The sequence below is a fragment of the Pipistrellus hanaki genome (assembly GCF_964339955.1).
Source record: "Pipistrellus hanaki genome assembly, chromosome: 11".
Lineage (NCBI taxonomy): Eukaryota > Metazoa > Chordata > Mammalia > Chiroptera > Vespertilionidae > Pipistrellus > Pipistrellus hanaki.
Genome location: NC_140513.1, coordinates 69,342,859 through 69,364,865, shown reverse-complemented (window position 1 = coordinate 69,364,865; position 22,007 = coordinate 69,342,859). Strand labels below are relative to the sequence as shown.

Genomic DNA, 22,007 nt, shown 5'->3' with positions numbered 1-22,007 from the left:
CTACTATGTGGACACACAGTATACAATAAAATAATGACCAAAAATTACAAATACACAGTGAGAGGAGCATGCCAGCCAGGGACCCTGCTCTCTGCCATCCTCCGTGCTCCCCTCTCCAGCTGTCCCGCCTCACAGCGGCAGGTCTCCCGGTGTGCCCAGGCAGAAGCACAACCACCCTTGCTGCCCTGATGACCCATGGGAAGATGGCGTGTCTGTTCTTCCCTAAGAGCAGAACAGAAGCCCAAATCCAACACTGAGCCACGCGCAGGGGGCTCTCTTCCTGGCAGGGTGTGTGCTCCCCGGTGATGGTAAAGCCTCCGCCGTCTCCCGGCGGAGACCTACAAAGGCTGTCTGGCACCCCACAGGGCTCTCAGCCTCCGCCTGGTGGCTCTTCGCCAACAGATGCGAACAACCAAGGCCCGGGGGCCACTCTGGGGTGTGGCACCATGTGTGCTCAAGGTTGGGAGAGCTGGTGAGGGGAGGCGGGGGAGGAATGCCCCCTCAACATCCTCATCTCTCTCCCTCAGGCAAACATATAATGGCCATGACCTACTGAACAGCCACACGCCAGGCCCACAAAGATGGCCGCGAGACAAGACCTCTGCCCCTGGGGCTCACCCTTAAAAGCCTCGCACGTGCATGCTAAGGCTCAGGGAGGCTCAATGCCCCCAGGTGCAGGTCAGGTGTGACCACCAGCCAGCCTGGCTCTTTCTGCCTCCAGATGTGCGGGGGGCTGAGTGTCCCAAACGCTAGGGGACCACAGGAGAGGGGGCGATACGGGGCCTGACTGAAGCAAGCAGGTCTCTGTCAGACAGAGTGACACTGAGGGGCCGCCCTCTGTTCACTGGCCTGCTGATGCCGCGCTGTGAGCACACCAGGCAGGCACGCTGCACCAAGCACAGCGTCGGGAGCAGCTCTACCACCCACAGCTGGTGCTCCCTGACCGACCTCCCAGCAGCTGACCCAGCCGGGAAGGAAACCCCTTTCCTCTGTAGGCCCTTGCAGGGTCTGGGGAAGCCCCACCATTGACGGATGAGAGCAAATTAGCAAATGAAGGTGTGAATGAATGAAGGAGCAAGTCAAGTGAATAAAAGAATGAAACGTGAGATGGATTCCTGAGATAAGCGAGGGACTGGAGGCTGCACAACAGCCAGGGAGAAACCAGCACGCTGCGAAGGCCCAACCACGTCACACAGCACATAGAACACCATGCCATGTGCCACATGCCACGCATGAGTCACACATCATGTCACAGCACCCAGGCTGTCAGCGACGGTTGACCTTTTTTTTCGGTAAGATCGGGGTGATTCCCATTTATTCTTTCCTGTCCACATCTTCCAAGCAGCACATCCGGAAGAGGCAGAGGATGCCTACCAGTGACCAAGGAAGACTTACAAATGGCGGTGAGGCCCTTACCTCATGTCCACCAGACAGGTGAGGGCCAGCATCTGCTGAGCCCCACCGCCACCTCAGCCCCCTGGAAGATGGCCGCCTGGAGGCTGTCCCCAGGGAATGTCATTCCTCATCCGTGCATCCCCTAAACCAATCACCTCAGGACAGGCACATCTGTCCTATCCTGCACAAACAGAAAAGGGATACAATGGTATAGTGGGCTCCCAGACCCAGGGCCTGTCCCCACTCAGCACCCCACCCAGAGGGACCCTCCCAGGCCCAGGGCCTGCCTGCCTGTCCCCTGCTCAGCTGCCCAAGGACGTGGGCCTGGGTCCTGGCTGCAGACCCCGGGAACGAGGCTGGCGCAGGTGAAGCAGCACTACGCGGGCCAGTGGGTCTCGGGCAGCATGGAGCACACGTCATCCTGGGCCAGGAGGTTTGATGGGACCTGGGCCCTCTGCCCACAAGGAGAGTGCCTGCCTTCAGCTCACCCATAGCGGGGCCCTCGGAGGCAGCAGTCTTGCCCTTGCAGGTGCCCAGATCAGTCTCAGGCAGGAGGTACCCTCTCCCCCTCCAGCCCTCACAGGGCACCTCACCCCAGAGCCGCTTCCCTCCATGAGCACAAAGCCCCTCCTCCACCCCCTGTGCCCCCTGAACCCACAGGCACCCACGACGCCCCAGCTCAGGACCTGCACTGGCCCCATCGGCTTCCTCGCCGGACACAGGCACCCTCCTTTCAGGGGCCGGCGCAGTGTGGGCTGATGTCAAGGCAGGAGGCGCCTCTCCCAGCCGCCGGGCCTTCCTGTCTTCCTGAGGATGGGCCTGAGGATGCACGGAGCACCGCTGACGGTGGGAGGAAGGCGCTCTGCCCTGTACACCGCTCCCTCGCCTGTTTTCAAGATTCCTCAGGAGCCAAGTCAAGAGGGCTGTGGAGGACACCCTCATCTGTCCCGCATCCATCGCGCCCTCGGGCTCCGGAGCCCTCCGAAGCCTCGCGGCGGTGTCTGGACGCCCTGGACGCGAGTCACCGTCACAAGGAAGAACCCCATCCCGGGGTGCCTGCGGGTGACGAGGCTGTGCAGGCTCAGGGCGTCAGGAGCGGCGAGGGGGCGCAGGCTGGCTTTACCCTCGCCAGAGTGAGGGGAGAACAGGCCGAGTTCAGGGCGGGTGGGGGGGGGGGTATCCTTCCTGCCCGGTGAGCTGGTCTCTGCAGACCGCCGCCGCCATCGTAACTGCAGCGGGAGGCGCACGGCCATGCGCCGCTGTGCCCGGCAGCACCGTGGCCGAGCTCTCCCCGCAGAGGGTGGCAGCCCCAGCTGCCTCAGTGCCACCTTTGGTGTCTGTTCTGTAAGTGGCTTCAGGGTTTGCACAAACATGCTCACTGGATACAGATCCCAGTACTTACACCCGCAGCCTCCGCCCCCACGCCCCAGGCTCCCGGCCGGTCAGAGGGTGCTGGCCCTGACTGTGCTGCATGGCAGAGCCCACCTCGGAGCTGCCGAGAACGAGCAGGGGACCCCCAAGGGTCATGGGGGCCGTCCACGTCTGAGCCAGGCCACGTGGCTCAGCGTCTACCTATTAACCAGGAGGTCACGGTTCGATTCCCGGTCAGGGCACAGGCCCGGTTTCAGACTAGATCCCCAGTGAGGGCGTGCAGGAGGCGGCCAATCAATGATTCTCTCTCATCACTGTTGTTTCTCTTTCTCTCCCTCTCCCTTTCTCTCTGAAATAATCTATAATAATAAAAAGCGTAACATGCTAATTCGACCAGATGTCCTCACAGATGAAGCCAGGGCTTCGAGGGAAGCCCAGGTCCCGGTGCCTGCCGGCGGCCAGAGGAAAGCCAGCCCGGGTCCCGGTGCCTGCCGGCGGCCAGAGGGAAGCCAGCCCGGGTCCCGGTCCTGCCGAGGGCCAGAGGGAAGCCAGCCCAGGTCCCGGGTGCCAGAGGGAAGCCAGCCCGGGTCCTGGTGCCTGCCGGCGGCCAGAGGAAGCCAGCCCTGGGCCCGGGTGCCTGCCGGCGGCCAGAGGAAAGCCAGCCCGGGTCCCGGGTGCCAGAGGGAAGCCAGCCCGGGTCCCGGGTGCCTGCCGGCGGCCAGAGAGAAGCCAGCCTGGGTCCCGGGTGCCAGAGGAAGCCAGCCTGGGTCCCGGGTGCCAGAGGGAAGCCAGCCCGGGTCCCGGGTGCCAGAGGAAGCCAGCCCGGGTCCCAGGTGCCAGAGGAAGCCAGCACGGGTCCCGGGTGCCAGAGGGAAGCCAGCCCGGGTCCCGGGTGCCAGAGGGAAGCGGGTGCCGGCAGCCAGGGGAAGGAAGACCTGCTCTTGCACGAATTTGGTGCATCAGGCCTCTAGTTTAAAAATATATTTTTAATATATATTAATATATTTTTTAAATAATAAATATATTTAAAAGAAAAGGTAAACACGGGAGACTCCTGGTGGTACCTGGGAGGTTTGTCAGTCCTTGTCCCCACTCCCTGGCCTATTGGAAGGGCCAAGCTGACGTCAGAAATAGCAGTGCTGGGTTCTGGCCCTCAGCCCGCGTGGACGCACCAGGTGTGACCTACAGGGCAGCCAGGCCAGACACAGGCACTCCGGCAGCCCCATGGACCCCTACAGAGGCCGGCACCCAGCAGGTGAAGACACGGGCAGGAGCGGCGCTTGGCAACCCCAAGGGACTGGCACTCAGCTGCCTTCACAGCCTTCCCCAAAAAACGAGGGGAGGCTGTGAGGATCGGAGCTGCTCAATCTGAAGTTCCTGTTCCCTTCCCATAGGCGGCGGCGCCCTGAGCACCGTCCTGGCACCCACTCCTCGAGGGCCGACCTCGGCCCCAACGCTGGCTCAGCCACCCCTGGCCCTGCCAAGTGGCTGCCCCCTCCCTGGTGCTCCAACGAAGGACACCCAGGAACTCACCGCTCCCAGCCAACGCCCAGGTGTGCCGAGCCAGACAGCGTCTTCTGGGCATCCCGGTGGCACCCTGGCAAGGGGTGAGGCGGGTCACAGCAGGTGCAAACACTGGCTAGCATGGCTGCTCCCAGCTGCCAGGACAAGAATGAGTGGGGGAAGCAGCCCTGGCATCCAAAGAAAGGGGCCCGCAGGGTAGGGGAAGGCGTGACGCGCACCATGCCCCATGGGCCGCAGAGGCAGGTCCCTCTCTGTCCTTGGTCACACCACAGCAGGGGCGTCACTGCCTGGCGTGTGTGAGGCTCCATGCCGGTTTCCAGGGGCCAGGGCGCTGCCAGTGAGCTGTGTCCCGGCCACCATCTCGGGCTCAGCAGCTGTCAGGCCCCCCTGCCAGCTCCCCGCTCGGGACCTTGTCACTGACCAAACCCACAGCACTCCATGACCCACGTCATCTGCTGCCCCAGATGCCGCCTGTCCGCGGCCCTGGGGGAGGGGCACCTCTAAGGAACTCACAGAGAGGGGGGGCCGCAGGCAAGGTACCCCCGGAGCAAAGGCTTCCTTGCACGCTGCCCTGTGCTCTTCCTGTGCTCACTCAAAAAGCAGGAGACACCACCAGAGATAAAATAAAATCCGCGGAGCCAAAAATACCTCCCCATGGGGTGAGGAGCAATGCCAGCTTCCACAACAGCAGTGGTTGCTATGGATACGGGCTCTAGCCAGCAGGGGGTGGGGACAGTGGAGACAGGTGAGGGAGAGGGGACAGAAATGGGGGAGGAAAGAGAGATGCACAGACCAAAGGTGGAGGGAGAGGCAGACAGGGGAGAAGGACAGACCCCGAGGCAGAGACTGGGGAAGGGGACAAGGATGGGCAGAAATGGGGAGAGGGGGACAGGGATCGGGAGGATGGCTAGATGCGGTCAGAGATATGACACGGGTGGGGGGACAGAGCAGTGATGGGGAAGGACAGATGGGGCGCACAGGAAGTGCTGGCAGGAGCAGGAGAGACTGTCCATGAGCGGGAGAAGTGCCTGCCCTCTGCGCGGTCACCAGCACCTCTGCCAGGAGCGCTGCCTGCACAGAGCGGGGCCAGAGCACTAACGCTCGTACCGGAGGATACGCGGCTCCCACAGACATGAACACGCTGACGTGAGCGCCGGGTCAGACACATTCCGGACTCCCGCTCCCTCACCAGCGCCATCACACGCAGGCTCTCTCTGGGTGGGGTGGCCGGACCGCCCGCAGCGGCCTGCTCCCGGACACCGCCAGGCAGGGCGCCGGCGCCGAGGAAGAGCCACGTGGCGCAGGCCCCCTACCCCTCCTGCCGCCGCGTCCCAGCCTGGCACACAGGCTGTGACGGAGGACAGGGTCTGTGTGCCCCTCCCCCCACCCCAGCGGCCAGGCCTCGGCAGGAACTGTCAGGACAGACCCGAGTCCTCCTGCCCAGGCCTGGCCCAGCCACACCCGCCAGGGGCTCCACGCAGGGTGCTCCCGGGGCCCTGGTGTGCTCTCCAGCACATGCAACCTTCCGAGGCCTGCCTTCCTTCTGCCATCCCTGCCGGCCGGTGCCCGCAGGGGTCACGGCCACCTCTGGGTAATGCTCCTGGCACCTCCCACACAGCGCCCAGACCCTGCTGCTGTTTCCATACCCTCCTCCGAGGCCCGCAATGGCCTGGCACCACTGACCAGGCCCGAGGTTAACACCCCCCGAGGCCTCAGGTGAGCCCTCCTCTCCAGCGCTTACCCGGACACACCCACCCAGCCCCGTCCCAGGAACCTGACCTGCAGGCCATGCCAGCTGCCACCAATGGCTGGCTCAAAGCTAGCCTTGTCCACGGTGCCCTGCGCCCAGCACAGGCAGCCTCTCAGCCGGCGCTCTCCAGGCCCTGTCCTGTGGCCAGAGCAGCCTGAGGAGCATGTCAGGCGGGGCTGCCTCCTAGGGATTTGTGGGAAGCAGGCCCCTTGGCCAGTTCTAGACAGTACCACGACGTTCCTTGGCATCTTCCGCCACCACGCCTCCCCACACCCCGTGCCCTCCTAAAAGACCAGGCCCACCGTGCAGCCCAGGTCATCTTCCCCCTCACGTCCTCGGGGAAACTGGGCCTGCAGTCCCCCCAGCGGCACGTGGCCACAGGGCCTCCATCACCCAGCCCTGCCCTGGCCGTCCCCCGGGCCCTGGGCCTGGCCACGGCAGCTGCCCCCAGGCTCCCTGCCAGCCTCCCCAGGGCTAGGCAGCACCAGGCTTCACGCCATATGTCTAGGCAGTGCCGCCATCTCTTTTATTTTTTCCTTTCCTTCTGTAAGTGAAGAAGGAAGGTCTGAGTGGCCACACCGTCTGCATCCCCAGCTACCACAGCCCTCTGCCACTGCCCACCCAGGCCCTTGTCCAATGGGCCCGGCCTGGTCCCCTCCTGGCTGCCACACCTTTCCCTGGGCCACACCGCACCCCCCTGCTGGTACCCCAGTCCAGCTTTCGCGCCCCAGCGGACACATCCACAAGGATGCTCATGGCCCAGACAGTGCCTCCCCAGGATCGGGGCTGAGCTCCAGGGGCACCAGCCAAGGCAGCCGACAGACTCTCTGACCTCAGGCCCCACAGCCAGGGCTGCAGCAAGACTCGGCAAGAGGGGGCTGCACAGGCCGGCAGACCTGGGAGCGTCCAGAGATCTGTGCTGGCAGCAGGGCCATTCCCAATGACACTCAGTCTTTCCAAACCGGCCGCCCCGCCTCCCCCGAACGGTACCTGCATGTTCCTTCCCAAAGAGAAACACGACAGAAGCCTTTTGTTGAAAGGCCATCAGCCATAACATCCGCCTTCCTGGTTCCTGCCCTGTCTCGGGAGGAAGCCTCTGCTGCCCGGCCGGGCCAGGCCACGCCGCCAGCACCCCGGGCCTCCAAGGGCTCGCCGTTCCCACCGAAGCACCCGGGGCAGGCAGAACTCCAACCTGACAAGCAACCCGGGACACCACGGCCCCCACACCTGTCCATGCAGCAGCCAGTGGGCGGGAAGCCAGGGCCAGGCGCCACGGCTGCCACACACGGGCCACGGGAGCAAGACCACACAGCGTACCTGCAGCAGCCCACCAGGCCCACCAGGCCACTGGGCACTGACCCTTGTACTGTACTGTCAGGCGCCCACACCAAGCCTAGACCCCTGGCTCCTCTGAGGCCTCCCAAGACCAGGACCGAGGGTTTGTCCCCGTGAGCCTGAGGGTGCGCCCCCCGGTGACCTCTGGCCCAGCCCAGGAACGAGGGGCAGCTGGCGGGCTGACTGGAAGGCCTGCCCCGCTGCTCACAAAAGGCCTGTCTCAGGAACATCCGGAAAGGGCTCCAGAGGCCCCAGCTCGCCCTCCAGAACAGAGCAGCCTTTGTGTCTTATCGTCACCTCATCGCATCCTCACACAGGCGGGCGCCACTCCAGGCCCCCCGGCCTGAGCCGGACCAGCCAGCACCTGCTCCGGCACCGTGAGGGCAGGTGGTCCGGCGGGGCCTGTGGGGCGGGTCCGCGTCCCTGTCACCTAGACCTGAGCCTGCAGGCTGCTGCCACCCACCTCGCTACTGGGACGCAGACATAGCCCATGTGCCCCCACGCCCCGCCCCGGCCAGGGATGCCAGAGTGGAAACTGCCAAGGGTCCGACAACAGGCGGATGGACAAGACTGTGGAGGTCCACACGGCGGCCACGGGACCGACTGCCCACTGCTCAACCGGGCCGAATCCCACCTCAACGTGCATGGCGGCGGGAAAGGCCACACTCGTGACCCGCGTGCAGGAAGCTGAGCTCAGGGTCCACGGGGCGGAGAGCAGCCTGCGGCCGGGCCGGGCGGGGCAGCCCGCCTCCCTGCGAGGGCGCAGCACACCCACCCCAGGCCCCAGCCGCTTCGCTCTAAAACCGCGAAGTGCATGCCTCTGTCCCGCAGTCTTTTTATTGGTCTCGGAGACAAGGGAGAGGGGAGAAGCATCAATGATGAGAGAATCGCCGAAGCCGGTTTGGCTCAGTGGTAGAGCATCAGCCTGCGGACTGAAAGGTCCCAGGTTCGATTCCGGTCAGGGGCATGTACATTGGTAGGGGGTGTGCAAGAGGCAGCTGGTCGATGTTTCTCTCTCATTGATGTTTCTAACTCTCTATCCCTCTCTCTCTTCCTCTCTGTAAAAAATCAATTTAAAAAAAAAATGATGAGAGAATCATCTGTCAGCCGCCTACTGGGGATCGAGCCCGAGACCTGGGCTTGTGCCCTGACCAGAAATCAAACCTGACCTCCTGGTTCCCAGGTGGATGCTCACTGAGCCACACCAGCGGGCAGTATCTTATTTTTATTAAATACCATTTATCCACTTCTTTTAAAGAAAACTCTCACTTCCTTTCATCTGCTTTTAATGGGTTTTGCCATGCCCCCTCCCTCAGCCTATTCTCTTCCTCTGAGTTGGCTCACTTTCTGGCCTCCTTTCGAGCCGCCTCCTCGCCGGTGGCCAATGGGAGCATCTGTGCGGCCTCACACAGGTCCAGGGGCCGCGGGGCCGGGGAGGCCAGCAGCTGCTAACAAGATGGAGGAGCAGACAAGGCCCCAAACCCCGGAGATGCGAGCAGTGGGGTCAGAGGGTCCACTGGCATCTCCAGCAGAAAGCCCCCCCCACCCACAGCAGGAGCCCGAGGAGCAGGCCCGGGGCCCCAGGATCTCTGCCCTACTCCGCGTGACTGCAGGTCACTGTGGCACTGCCATGCGCAGAGAGAAGCCACGAGGTTCTCATCACCCCATGGTCAAACCCTCAGCTGCCCTCCCCACAGCACCGCCTGCCCTTCCCCGGGGGACAAGCCCCTCCCAGCATGAGCAGTCCCTCCCCCAGGGGGTGCAGGTGTTGGTCTGCCGAGGCCACGAGCCCACAGCAGCCTCCATGCCTGCGCCCGGAGTCCTCCCGAGCCCCCCAGCACCAGCTCGGGGGGCCGCCCCTCTGCTCAGAACACGCCTGTGAGCCGGACACAGGAAGACAGCCCCACGAGGCAGCCTTTACCCCAAAGAGCCCAATGGCGAGCCGGTCCCTGCATGCTGTCGGGGTCACACGATCCCGAAGCGAATGCTAGCTGGCACAGCTCAGGCCACGGTGTGCAGCCAGGGTCAGGGTGCTGTGTCCCCCAGGGCCCCGATCATTCCATGGGCCCCTAGAACTGGCCTCTGCCTGCGCCTGTGGCCACCCCACCCCAGACTCCAGGTGCCTGCTCCCGGAGCCCATGACACCCTGGAGGATGGCGATAGGGGCTCCTCCGAGGGTCGTCCCTCTGAAGCCCCAGCAGCTCAGTCCTGGTGTGTACACAGGTTTGCCCAATCCCAAGCACACGGAGCCCCAACAGACCAGGAAGACTGCCAGCATTGCACCCACCCTGCTCCCACCCTCTCTCCTTTGCCTTTCCAGTTTGCAATGATTCTCCCAAAAATGAACTCCTCCTGCTGAACCCCTTCATTAAAAAGGAGAAATCCCTCTGAGCCTGTCTGGGCAGGTGTCAGTGGTTTGTCCAGCCGATGTGGCAGATGGCTTTCTGGCCTGAGACACAGCACACGGTCCTGCTCCCGGGGGCCGGGCCCTGGCCACGGGCATTGAGAGACATGGCCCTGGCCACGGGCACTGAGGACACACAGCCCCGGCCACGGGCACTGAGGAGACACGGCCCCGGCCACGGGCGCTGAGGACACACGGCCCCGGCCACGGGCGCTGAGGACACACGGCCCCGGCCACGGGCGCTGAGGACACACGGCCCCGGCCACGGGCGCTGAGGAGACACGGCCCCGGCCACGGGCGCTGAGGACACACGGCCCCGGCCACGGGCGCTGAGGACACACGGCCACGGCCACGGGCGCTGAGGACACACGGCCACGGGCACTGAGGACACACGGCTCCGGCCACGGGCGCTGAGGACACACGGCCCCGGCTACGGGCGCTGAGGAGACACGGCCCCGGCCACGGGCACTGAGGACACACGGCCCCGGCCACGGACACTGAGGAGACACGGCCCCGGCCACGGGCACTGAGGACACACGGCCCCGGCCACGGGCACTGAGGACACACGGCCCCGGCCACGGGTGCTGAGAGACACGGCCCCCAGCCACGGGCGCTGAGGATGCACAGCCACGGGCACTGAGGACACACGGCCCTGGCCACGGGTGCTGAGAGACACAGCCCCAGCCAGGGGCGCTGAGAGACACGGCCCCGGCCACGGGCGCTGAGGACACACGGCCCTGGCCACGGGCGCTGAGAGACACAGCCCCAGCCTCGGGCACTGAGGAGACACACCCACGTCTCGAGAAAGGAATTAGGCCTCGACAGTGCTGGAGGCCGGGCCCAGCTGCAGGGGCGAGGCTAGTGCTGAGCCCCCCTGAATTCACCCCCCCACCCTCCACCAGGGACAAGGCTGGTGGCCTCCCTCAGCCCTGCAGGGGGCTCACAATGAAGGTGGGGCCACAGCATGACTTTGCAAGAAAACCAAGACCATGAGCACAGACACGGCCAGCACCAAGCCAAGAGGCTGCTCAGGAGGCTCGGCAGCTTCTCAGACTTCACTGGCTTCTCCACACGACCCATGGACCGAAAGGAAAGGTTTTTGGGGCAGCGCCTTTTCCGAGTTTCAGCATTTGTCACGTCTGTCACATTCTGGAGAACTGAAGGAGCTGGAAACAGCCCCGTGAAGTGGCCTCCCCACCCCTTGCTCCCACCGCCTCCACCCCGACAGTCCCGCTCACGGGGCCCGGTACTGGCACCGGGGACCTGGCCCTCACCTTCCAGGATGAACAGGGGTGTGGGTGGACAAAGCCCGTGCGGGAGCAAGGCTTGAGGATGGCCCCAGAGGTCGGGGTCCCTTCTCCTGCAGAAGTCCACGCAGGCGGGGGCAGGCGTCCCAGGAGGCCCACACCTGCAGCGGCCTCCTAGAGAGCCTCCTAGAGCAGCCTGCTCAGCTGGTCAGGTCCCAGCTCCGCCCGACACCCATTAGGAGAGACCAGCATGGTCTGACCTGTCTCCCCCAATCCTGGATGGTTCCCACAGGATCATCCCCGATGGCTATGCGGCCAAAAAGGCAAGGCGGCAAAAAGTACAAAACAATGATTAAAGGCGGGGGGTGGGGGAGGCCAGTTCTACATTAAAACTGACATGAGCTCAGCCAGCCTGGCTCAGGGGTTGAGCGTCAACCTATGAACCAGGAGGTCATGGTTGGATTCCGGGTCAGGGCACATGGCGGGGCTGCAGGCTCGATCCCCAGGAGGGGGCATGCAGGAGGCAGCCAAGTGATGATCCCCATCATTGATGTTTCTCTCTCCCTCTCCATTCCTCTCTGAAATCAATTAAAATACCTTTTGTTTAAACACTGACATGAGAACCAGAAGCAACACCCCATCACTGACTGTCCTGGGTCCGGGTGGAAATGCCGAGCGCATGGGCACAGTCCACGCCAGACACCGCAGCCGCCCCTTCCTTGGATGCGTGGCAAACGTCCCTTTCCTATAGGAGCTGCTGCTGGGGTGTCAGTGCGAGGTGTAAATGGGCCAGAATAAAGCATATGCAGACAGAGAAGGCAGGTGTGGCAAACTCTTAAAAACTGGTCAGACTACTTCCCTACGTTTTTCTAAACAAAAAGTTGGTTGAGAAATAAAAACTGGATTGCTGGAGAGAAGAAAGCTCCGAGGAGGGAAGAGCAGAGCGGGAGGTGGGTCCGGGGACGGGAGGGAGCCCCCTGCACAGCCTGGAGACAGAGGGGCAGGGCGGGGGGACCCAAAGCGGATGCCACGGCCTCGGGGAGCACTGGCACCTGCAGGACTTGGGGGGAATGAGGAACCCAAAACAGGCGGCAGGTCAGCCCGCCCTCCCAGCAACACCCACTGTGCCCAGCCCCAGCGAACAGAACAGACCTACCTGGGCCTTCGTGCCTTTCCCAGAACCCCTTGCAACCCCTTTCTAGCCAGAGAGACCGAGAGGATTACAGCCAGCATCTCCTTTGCAGGCTAAAGTGTGACACCCACACCTAACCAGGCCCTCCCTTCCTGCTTTGAGGTGCGGCTGGGGTTCCTGGAGCGGCTGCCTGAGGCCTGAGAGCGGGGACAAACCAGCCAGGCTGAGAGCAGGGAGCGCTGCCCTGCGCGCACGGCCAGCGCCAGGGCCTCCGGGGCACCTCCAAGCTTCAGCCTCTGCGGAGAGCGAGGCTCTGCGCTGTGCGGCCACTGCTTGTGGCTGGGCTGTTCCCAGCACGCGGCTCCCAGCAGGCACAGCCAAGGGGCAGCCGAGGGAGAGGGTGTGGGAGGGCGACGGACTCCGTTGGAGCAAGCAGGGGCTGGGCCAGGGCCGATCTCCACCCCTAGACCCCAGCATGCAACAGGCTACGACTAGCCCGCTAGCCTAGCATGGGGCAGCTGCCTCCCGAAGGCACCCCTCTCCCCAGGCCGTCCTGTCCCATGGGAGCACGAAGGGCGAGGAGGGGCGCCTCCAACCACCCCTTCCCGGCCGCACAGCACGGCCGGCGGCCACAGGTTCTGAAAGGCCCACACAGCAGCCTGCCCGGCGCACTCCCACATCTTTCTGCAGCGGCCGTGAACCTGAAAGGGACGGCCAGGGAGTCCCTGCGCCAGCCGCTCTGCTCTGTAGCTCTGCGTGACCCCTCCCCGGCGCCCTCACCGGGGAGGCCTGGGGCCTCGCAGTGTGCTCATTGCTTCCTGCCAGTGTCCGCCCACAGCCAGCTGATGGCCGGCTCGGACCTTCTGCCCACAGCCCCTCACAGACTACCAGGACTCGGGGCACCAAATCCCTCACCCAGTGCATTTGCTAGAACTGATTGCCAGTATCGGTACATTATTATTAACTTAAATCTACATCTTACACTAGAGCTGTCTGTGGGTTCGGACTGATGTATAAGAACACACATCTACCATTACCTTAGCACACAGCGTATTTTCAGGGCCACCCGAACCCCGAACCACCACCGTCTCCACAGCTCTGCCTTTTCCAGGATGTCATAGCTGCAGGTGGCCTCAGACCGCCTCTCTCCTCAGCATGTGCACGGCGGTTCATCCCTCCTTCCGTGGTTTGACAGCTTTTTTAAAATCACAGAATATCCCCGGTCTGCTCGGACCGCAGTCTGTGTATCCATCACTGCCGAGGACGCCTGGTCGCGGCCAAGTTCTGGCGGCTGTGAATCAGTGCTGTAAACATCCTGTGTGGCTTTCTGTGCCGACAGAGTTTCCAGTCCTCTGGGTAGGCGCCAGGGAACGTGACTGCTGGAGCGTGCGGGGTTATGTAAGGAACGCCACGCCGCCTCCCACCGTGGCCACGCCACCTGCGCTCCCGCCAGCCGGAGCTCGGGCCCGCGTCCGGCCAGCCGGGCTGCCGGGCTCTGGCTTCCCCGTCCTATAGGCCTGCTGTTTCAACTCGCATTTTCCTGACGGTACGTGGGTGGAGTTGCGCACCTTTTCATGTCCATTTGTTTAATGAGGTGTCTAGTGAGGTCTTTGGCCCATTTTTTAATCAAACTGTGCGTTCTTATTGTTGCGTTTTAAGTTCTTTGTATATTCTGGGTAGCGGTCCGTTATCAGGTCTGTGTTTGGCAAAGACCTTCCCCCAGTCAGTGTTTTGTCTTTCCATTCTCCCTCAGTGGCTCTGCAGAGCAGTTTTCCATTTTAACCAAATTCAACTTAGTTTTTCTTTCTCGCATTTTACTTCTGGTGTTGTATCCAAAAAGCCATCGCCATGCCAAAGGCCACCTGTTTCCTGCTGCTATCTTCTAGAGTTCCAGAGCTCTGCGTTTTTCAGGGAGGCCGGATCCATTACGAGCTAGTTTTTGTGGAGGAGGAGGTTCTGCCAGCTGCTCCCGCCTGCATTCCCCCCGCAGGGCAGCTGACTCTGAGGTGGGTCCGTTCTGGGCTCTCTGGTCTGCCCAAATGGATCTATTTACTATTCTGTCACCCATACGCAGTCTTGAGCTTTTATTTTATTCTTTTCCAAAAATCTTTATATTATTAAATGCTGGCATAATTAGATGTAGAAATCGTCTTCTGGGCAATCTTAGAACTCAACCAGCCCAGGAACAGAGCCAGATTTGAAAACCTGATGAAGCAGGAAAACACTCAGATCGCCCCATCCCATGGGCTGTGCTTCTGTTCTGAACTGATCTCGCTGGGGCCTCTCTACGGACCCACAGTACCTCCACCTCCACCGTCTGTGGTCCAGGCAGATCCCCACCCGCTCCCTGGGGATCCCAGCTGCTGCCTCCACACACCCTCTCCTCGTAGGCAGCGCAGGATGGCGGTGCCCGTCGGCCTGCACAGAGGCCCGCACCAGCAGGGAGTGACAGGCAGGCCCGGCCTTTCCAGATCAGCTTGCTCTCACTCCCACCTGTGCTCCTCAAAACTGTGTCCTCGAGGGGAGCACGGGAGGGCAAGGACACTGCCCTGCCAGTGCCTGCCCGTCCTCAGCACACTCTCCAGTCTCCATGCCGTCAAGCCTGGCCGGCACTGCCCTCACTGCAGACAGGCAAACTGAGGCGCCCAAGGGAAGCTATGGGGCTGGGGTCTGCACATAGTAGGCCTCCTGCTTCTAGGGTGTTTGTGTGCCTGGTTACAGGGCTCCTGAACGCCCCTAGAACCCCCGCAGGCAGATGCCAGCACCCGCCTGCCACGCAGCCGAGGGGACAGTGAAGGAGACCAGCAGGTGGCCACACCTCTGCTGGGCCCGGCCCAGCTCTCCCCACCAGTGACACTGGAGTCGTGGCCTCGCCTTGGGCATCACCAGCTCTGGCGTGAAGCTGGCGTGAGCCACTGGCCCCACAAGATGCCCAAGCTCACAGAGGCTGCCAGTCCAGGCCGCCATCAAGGTGAGCAGCCCACACAGGCAAGCCCCCAGAGTCTGGCCCTGGACCGCAGGACAGACTCTCCCCACACGGCACACCCCATTCTTGCAGCTTCTCACAGACGCCTCTCCGTGGGGGGCTCTGCTCACGGTGGTACCCCAGATGAAACCAGAGCACACACTCAACAATGCCATACATCTGAGCAAATAAGCCATACTGCCCAGTGGAGCTCTGAGCACGGGGCCTGGTGCCGGAAACTTCTGGAACATCTGCTCCCTCTCCTCTTAGCAATTCTTTTTCTCACCACCATCATGTCCGGACCCACAACCCCACTTCAGAGTAAGCCCCCAGCCACCACCCAGAAACGGCACAGGGTGGGGAGGTGCCGCCAGCCCTCCCAAGGTGTGAAGCTGACTGGGCCCAAATCCTTCAGGATTTGGCCCTGAATAAGGCTCAGCTGATGCCCACACAGCAGGGCCTCCGAGGATGCCCAGAGGGCACACAGACGGACTCAGGAGCGCTTACTTCCAACAGGGAGGGAGCCAAGAATGCCCAATGTGCTCACAATGGTGACCCCAACCTGTCCATCTTCACAGACCACATCCCTTCCCCAGCACCATGCGGGCAGGGGCACCCACGGCCTGTCCTGGCGGGAGGGAGCGTCTTCACAGGCCTCCGGGTGGCTGGTACCAACCTGTCTCACCAACCAAACCAGAACCGTGGTGTGTGGCTTCACTGGGAAAAAACAAGCTCAGTGCTGGCATCCAACTGACTTCCCAACACAGCTCTAGAAAAAAGCTAAGCTCTTGGGAGGTTAATAAAAATATCAAAGAGGGCAGCCACCTGCAAACTGACTGCAGCCCTTCCAAGGTCCTACTATCAGCACTACCATCCCCTTGGAACTTTCCCCTCCCATCAGCTGCTGAGGGCTCCTGGGAAAGCAGGAGGGACTGGGGAGGGACCTTCCCACCTTGGCCAGGCTGCTGGTGAGGCGGGTGGGCGCAGCCTATGAAAGGGGAGGGTGCACGGCAGGAGGCACCTGAGCTCGGCTAGCACAGTGCAGGAGCCATGGCCACAGGGAGGTAGCTGGCCATAGGAGCAGCAGCTGGCCACAGAGAGCCATGGCCACCAGAGAGCCATGGCCACCAGAGAGCCATGGCCACAGGAGCCATGGCCACAGGGGAGCCATGGCCACAGGAGAGCCATGGCCACAGGAGAGCCATGGCCACCGGAGAGCCATGGCCACCGGAGAGCCATGACCACTGGAGATCCATGGCCACCGGAGAGCCATGGCCACCGGAGAGCCATACCACTGGAGATCCATGGCCACCGGAGAGCCATGGCCACCGGAGAGCCATGGCCACGGGAGAGCCATGGACACAGGAGAGCCATGGCCACAGGAGAGCCATGGCCACAGGAGAGCCATGGCCCCAGGAGAGCCATGGCCATAGGAGCAGCAGCTGGCCACAGAGAGCCATGGCCACAGGAAAGCCATGGCCACAGAGAGCCATGGCCACACGAGAGCCATGGCCACAGGAGAGCCATGGCCCCAGGAGAGCCATGGCCATAGGAGCAGCAGCTGGCCACAGAGAGCCATGGCCACAGGAAAGCCATGGCCACAGGAGAGCCATGGCCACCGGAGAGCCATGGCCACCGGAGAGCCATGGCCACAGGAGAGCCATGGCCATAGAGAGCCATGGCCACCGGAGAGCCATGGCCAGAGGAGAGCCATGGCCACAGGAGAGCCATGGCCATAGGAGCAGCAGCTGGCCACAGAGAGCCATGGCCACAGGAGAGCCAGGGCCACAGGAGAGCCATGGCCATAGAGAGCCATGGCCACCAGAGAGCCATGGCCACCGGAGAGCCATGGCCACCGGAGAGCCATGGCCACAGGGGAGCCATGGCCATAGGAGAGCCATGGCCACAGAGGAGCCATGGCCACCGGAGAGCCATGGCCACAGGGGAGACAGCTGGCCATCCAAGGCCAGGGAGCGGACCATCGCCGTAGGCATGGCCGCATGCAGCACATCCCCAGGCACATCGCTCACAACCGAGGCACAGACAGGGAACAGGACACACGCCTGCCGGGCACAGGAGGTGGGAAACACGGTGCCACTGTGGCCCATCAAGGGGACACCAGCAGGTCACACGTTGTCAGGTCCTGTGGTCTGCACATTTGCAAGCTGCACTCGCCGCCCCGGGACCAGCCACTTCCAGCAGCAGAGCTGAGGATGGCTTCATGATAGAACAGAGAGACCCAGGGCCTGAGGAGGGGGCTCGGCCTCTGGCACCTGAAGGGGCTACAGTGCTTGGGTGAAGGCCAAGGACGGATGCCCTGGGAGGCAGAGTGACCCCGGACACCCGGTGGGAGGCAAAGGCTCCAGGTGGGACCGCCAGGAGGCTGTGCCCAGTCCTGCCACAGCAGCTCAGAGCCTCCGTGGGAGGAGGTGCACAGGGCCTAGGCCTCTGAGGAGGGTCCCAGGTCCCTGAGGAAGACCTTGGAGAGAAGGGTGGGCCGACGCCTCCAGCTAGGCTCCCGCCTTGGCCGGTCTGGGCTGGCTTCGTTTCCTCTCCTGAGGTCTCCCACCGGCTCAGAGGTGCAGTAACCTGAGCAGCGGGGCCCAGTGCTGCTGACTGCCCCCCGCAGCACAGACAGGGCCAGCCCGCCTATCCGAGCACCATGATAGGAGAAGTCTGTGCGGCGGCTGGAGGTGAGGGAACCGGAGCCGGGCTGAGGGCAGCGATTCTGGGCATGCTTGCACTTCCTACATCACTAGTGAGACATGGTCTGATGCCAGGAACAAACGTTCATTTGAAGGAAAAGAGACAGGCGTGCTACTTTAAAATGGCTTCCCCGAGAAACCGGTGTCCTCCTGGACAAGCCGAGAGTTCAGTGCCACCGCACTGCTCCCTCTGCAGCACTTCCACCACCACCGACGCCACGGCATCTGCCGTCCTCCACTCACACCGCGAGACCCAGGAACTCGACGGCTTCCCGGGCAGGAAACCCAGACAAAGCAAGCAGGTGACACTGTCTCCGTCCTGGTTCCCGAGGTGCCAACGCCCCCCGCGTGCAGAGGGTGAGAGAATTGAACAGACTCTGAGGGCCAGGCGTCCTGAGACAAGGCCAGGCCCTGGGGGCAAGGAAGCCTCTGGATAAAGCTCCCTGCGCTGAAGGCAGTGCTCCAGGCAACCCACCCTGCCGGGGAGGGAGCCTGACACGGAGTGTCCACACTGCGAGCCCCTCTCCGGGCACAGAGCCAGAACGCCCCCCATCACGCTCCCCATGCACAGCCGTCCTGGGGCCTCAGCTGGCACCCGCCCTCCACACTCATCTCCAGCCCTAAGTGGACACACCAGGTCGGGCCTCCTCCCATGATGCTGCCAGCTCCCTCCCCGCCTACGTCCTCGCCGCTGGCCTGCGTGGGGGTCCTCAGTAAAGTGGGGGACAGCAGCCTCTGGGCGGTGAGGAACTGGTCCTCAGCTGATCCCTCTACCCCCCCCCCCCCCCGGCCCCCAGAAGGCTGCGCCACCCAACGCTGCCCTGGCCCGAGGCAAACATCAGCAGGACCCTTACTGGGGGAGACAGCTCGGTTCCCTGCCGGCCGGGGGGCCCTGTAACGCCAGGCCAGGGCAAGCGCCGGGCACGTGGAGGCCACCTACAGCCTTTCCTCCACCACCACGGCCAGCCCCTGGACAGGCAGGCTCCACCTCTGAGCTCTGTTCAGGCCGGAGGCAGACCACTTGCCTCACCCTAAAGGAAACGAGGGGACAGCCTCCTCCCCCCGCCCCGGGTCACAGCACCTGCAATGCCTCGGCCAGACCCCGTGCTCCACTGCTGCGGCCTCACAGGGCTGCCGCCTCCTGCCTGGGCATTACCGTGGAGCACCGGGGTGCCCACTGCCACGCCACAGGCGGATCACTCGGCGGTGGGACTGCGGCAGGAAGCCTCCTCCCCCTCCCTCACCTCTTACCCCATCTTCCCTCTCGGATCTTTGCTCCTCTCTGCATTCTGTGAGCAGTGATGCCCGCTCACTCCCGTGCCACCTCCAGCACAGCACAGACCCGGGCACCTCTCAGCTCTGCTGCCCGAGGATTCCCTGGGACACGCCTGCGTTTCCACAGCAGGACCAAGGGGCTTCCCTCGGGAGGGCGGCCCTGATCCTTTGTCTCAGGAAAAAGGCTGAGGACAAGTCAGCACCACCAACTAGCCCAGCATGCGTGCGCTCTCCGCCCTCCCCCCCCCCCTTCTCTCCCTCTCTCTCTGTCTCTCTGTCTCTCTCTCTCTCTCACACTCACACACACACACATCCAGCCAGAGCCTGGAGGACAGAGCAACCAAAGGCAGGCGGCCTGCAGGGTGGCAGCGGCCTGCCCTGCGTCAAACCTGGAAGGCCCGGCTAGCTTTACGGGCGCTGGGTCGGCTTACACCACGGAGGCCGCCTTGTGCTGGACAGCTGCCCCCACAAGACAGAGGGCAGTAAACACCCACGGTGACAGGCAGGGCCCCGCTTCCACAGCGCCCAGGGCAGCTCGGGTTACGGTTTATATAATCTTCCAGGGCCAGGACTGACACAGCCAGCACAAGGGCAAGGTTATGAAAAATGCATGTCCAGAGCCTTTGCAAAAAGAAAAAAAAAAGCCACCCATCTGCCTTTAGCACGACTTAGTTTTAAGACCTCACACACCCGCTGGTGAACAAATGGGCTTTGGGAGCTCTGAGAAGCCACTCACAGCAATTCCAGACCTTGTCCAGAGCCCGGACCGCCAGGCCCACCCTGAGCAGGCCTGGCTCAGAGCGGCCTGGAGCACCCAGGCCGGGGCACCTGCACCTTGCCAGACATGGAAGTGCTCATTGCAGAGCAGCTTGGAGCTCCCAAGCCCAGGACAGCCCGGCAGCCCGACACTATTGCCGCAAGGACACGGACCCACAGCCCGGGGTCAGTGCAGCGCAGCTCCGAGGAAGGAGAGGCGCTGAGACACACCCTCCGAGGGCTCGCTCTGCCCACTCTGTGGCCGCGCTGTGCTAGACTCGGTAGCCACACACCAGGAGGTCCCACCTCCATCCCCACCGGTCCGCACAGAGCCCCCGCCCCGGCCCCGCCGGTCACACAAAGGGGAGGCCCTGGGGCCGATACCCGGGACCCGGCCGCCACGCACCTGCAGCTCGCACCAGGCCACCTCCACCCAGGTCTCCGTGTCCAGCCCCTTGTACACCGTCTTGAAGGAGCCGCGGCCCAGCTCGATGTCAAACTTGAGGAAGCGGCCGTCCAGGGAGGTGGCCACGGCCTTGAGGTCATCCTCGTCGTCCTCCTCCTCCTCGGGCTCGTCCCGGCGGGCGGGCCCGGGCTCCGGCCTGGCCTCAGGCGGCCCCGCGTCCTCCTTCCTCGCCTCCGCCGCCTCCTCCGGTGGCCCCTCCGGGGCGGGCGCCGGCAGGGCGTCCGGGCCGGGGTCCTGCGGCCCCGCGGGCGCGGGCGCCGGCTCGGGCTCGGGGCCGGGGGCGGGGGCGGCGGCGGCGGCGGCGCGGGGCGGCGGCGCGGGGGCGGCGGGGCGGCGGGCGCGCTCGGCGATGAGGCGGCGCGTCTTGCAGAGCAGCAGCACGCGGCGCTGCAGGGGCTGCGGGGGCTGCGCGCCCGGCGCCTCGGCGGCCTCCAGGCCCGGCGGCTCCTCCTGGTCCGACTCCACCACGCTGCGGCGCAGGAAGCGCTGCGGCCCGGGCCGCGCCGCCCGCGCCCGGGGCGCCGCCGGCTCCGCCATGCCCGCCGGCCCCGCGCCGCGCCCGGCCTCCCCGCGGGCGTCTAGGCGGCCATCACCGTCCATCCTGCGGAAGGACACCGCGTCAGCGCCCGCACCTGCCCGGCGGGGAGGCGCCGGGCTGGCCGCGGAGGCTGCGGCGGGCGCGGCCGGCGGGCAGGAGCCGTGCCGCGGCGGGGAAGGGCCTGGGGGCTGAGGGGCTGAGGGCCTGGGGGCCTGGGGCTGAGGGGCCGAGGGCGGGGCCGGAGGGGGCAGCGGGGAGGTGGGGGGAGCGGGAGGACGGCCCCGCGGCTCCACAAAGGGCCGGGCCGGGGCGCGGGGAGGGGGCGGCGGCGCACAAAGGCGGCGGGGCTCCGCACTCACAGGGCGAGCGGGCGCCGTCCATGCCGCGCTTCGGCCGTGGCTCTCGGTCCGGCCGCTCTGGGTCCGCGGTGACGCGCTCCCGGAGCCTCAGCTGCGGCCGCGGGCGTGCGGCTCGGGTTCCGGCGGCTGCGCTCCGCACCGGCTCCCTCAGCGGCGCGGGGCGGGGCGCGGGGCGGGGCGGGCACGCCCACCTGGCCGGGCTGCGCCACCTGCGGGCGGCCGGCCCCGCCCCGCGCCCCGCCCCCGCCGCCCCCACTACCCCCAGCCCCCCCCGCCCCCCACTACCCCCCCGCCACTCGCCCCCACCGCCCCCCACTACCCCCGCCGCCCCCCACTACCCCCCCGCCACTCGCCCCCGCCGCCCCCCACTACCCCCGCCGCCCCCCACTACCCCCGCCCCTCGCCCCCGCCGCCCCCCACTACCCCCGCCCCCGCCGCCCCCACTACCCCGCGCCCCCCCGCCGCCCGCCGCGCCCCCCGCCGCCCGCCCCGTCCCCCACTACCCCCCGCCGCCCCCCGCCCCGCCCCCCACTAACCCCCGCCTCCCGCCACCCCCGCCCCGCCCCCGCCGCCCGGGGCTGTGGGACCACAGCGCCCACGGACAACCCGGGCCCTGGCCTCTGGCTGCCTGGCGTGGCTGCCGGCCGGGAGCCCGTGTCCCTGAGAAGAGGCCCAGGCGCCCTCCTCACCGGCGCCGGGGTCCCCGCCCTCAGGGAGACCTCGGGATGCCCACGCCACCCCACCCACGGGGCTCAGCCTGCGGAGGGGGCGCCCTCTTACTCACT

The 22,007-nt window shown here is 64.7% G+C and overlaps 1 protein-coding gene across 10 annotated transcripts in view; it reads right to left on the bottom strand.

Annotated features, from left to right (window-relative positions):
• WNK2 (WNK lysine deficient protein kinase 2) overlaps positions 1-21,359 on the bottom strand; it is a 111,322-nt gene extending 89,963 nt beyond the window's left edge. For all 10 annotated transcript variants that reach the window (XR_014796330.1, XR_014796331.1, XM_084898999.1 and 7 more), the window contains exons 1-2: positions 21,223-21,359; positions 20,266-20,926 (exon numbers count right to left, since the gene is read on the bottom strand). Coding sequence is in view for 8 of the 10 variants with exons in the window: in XM_084898999.1 (XP_084755125.1) it covers positions 20,266-20,925 (660 nt within the window). In the remaining 2 variants the exon portion in view is untranslated. The remainder of the gene's footprint in view (positions 1-20,265; positions 20,927-21,222) is intronic.
• Positions 21,360-22,007: the final 648 nt, after the last annotated feature.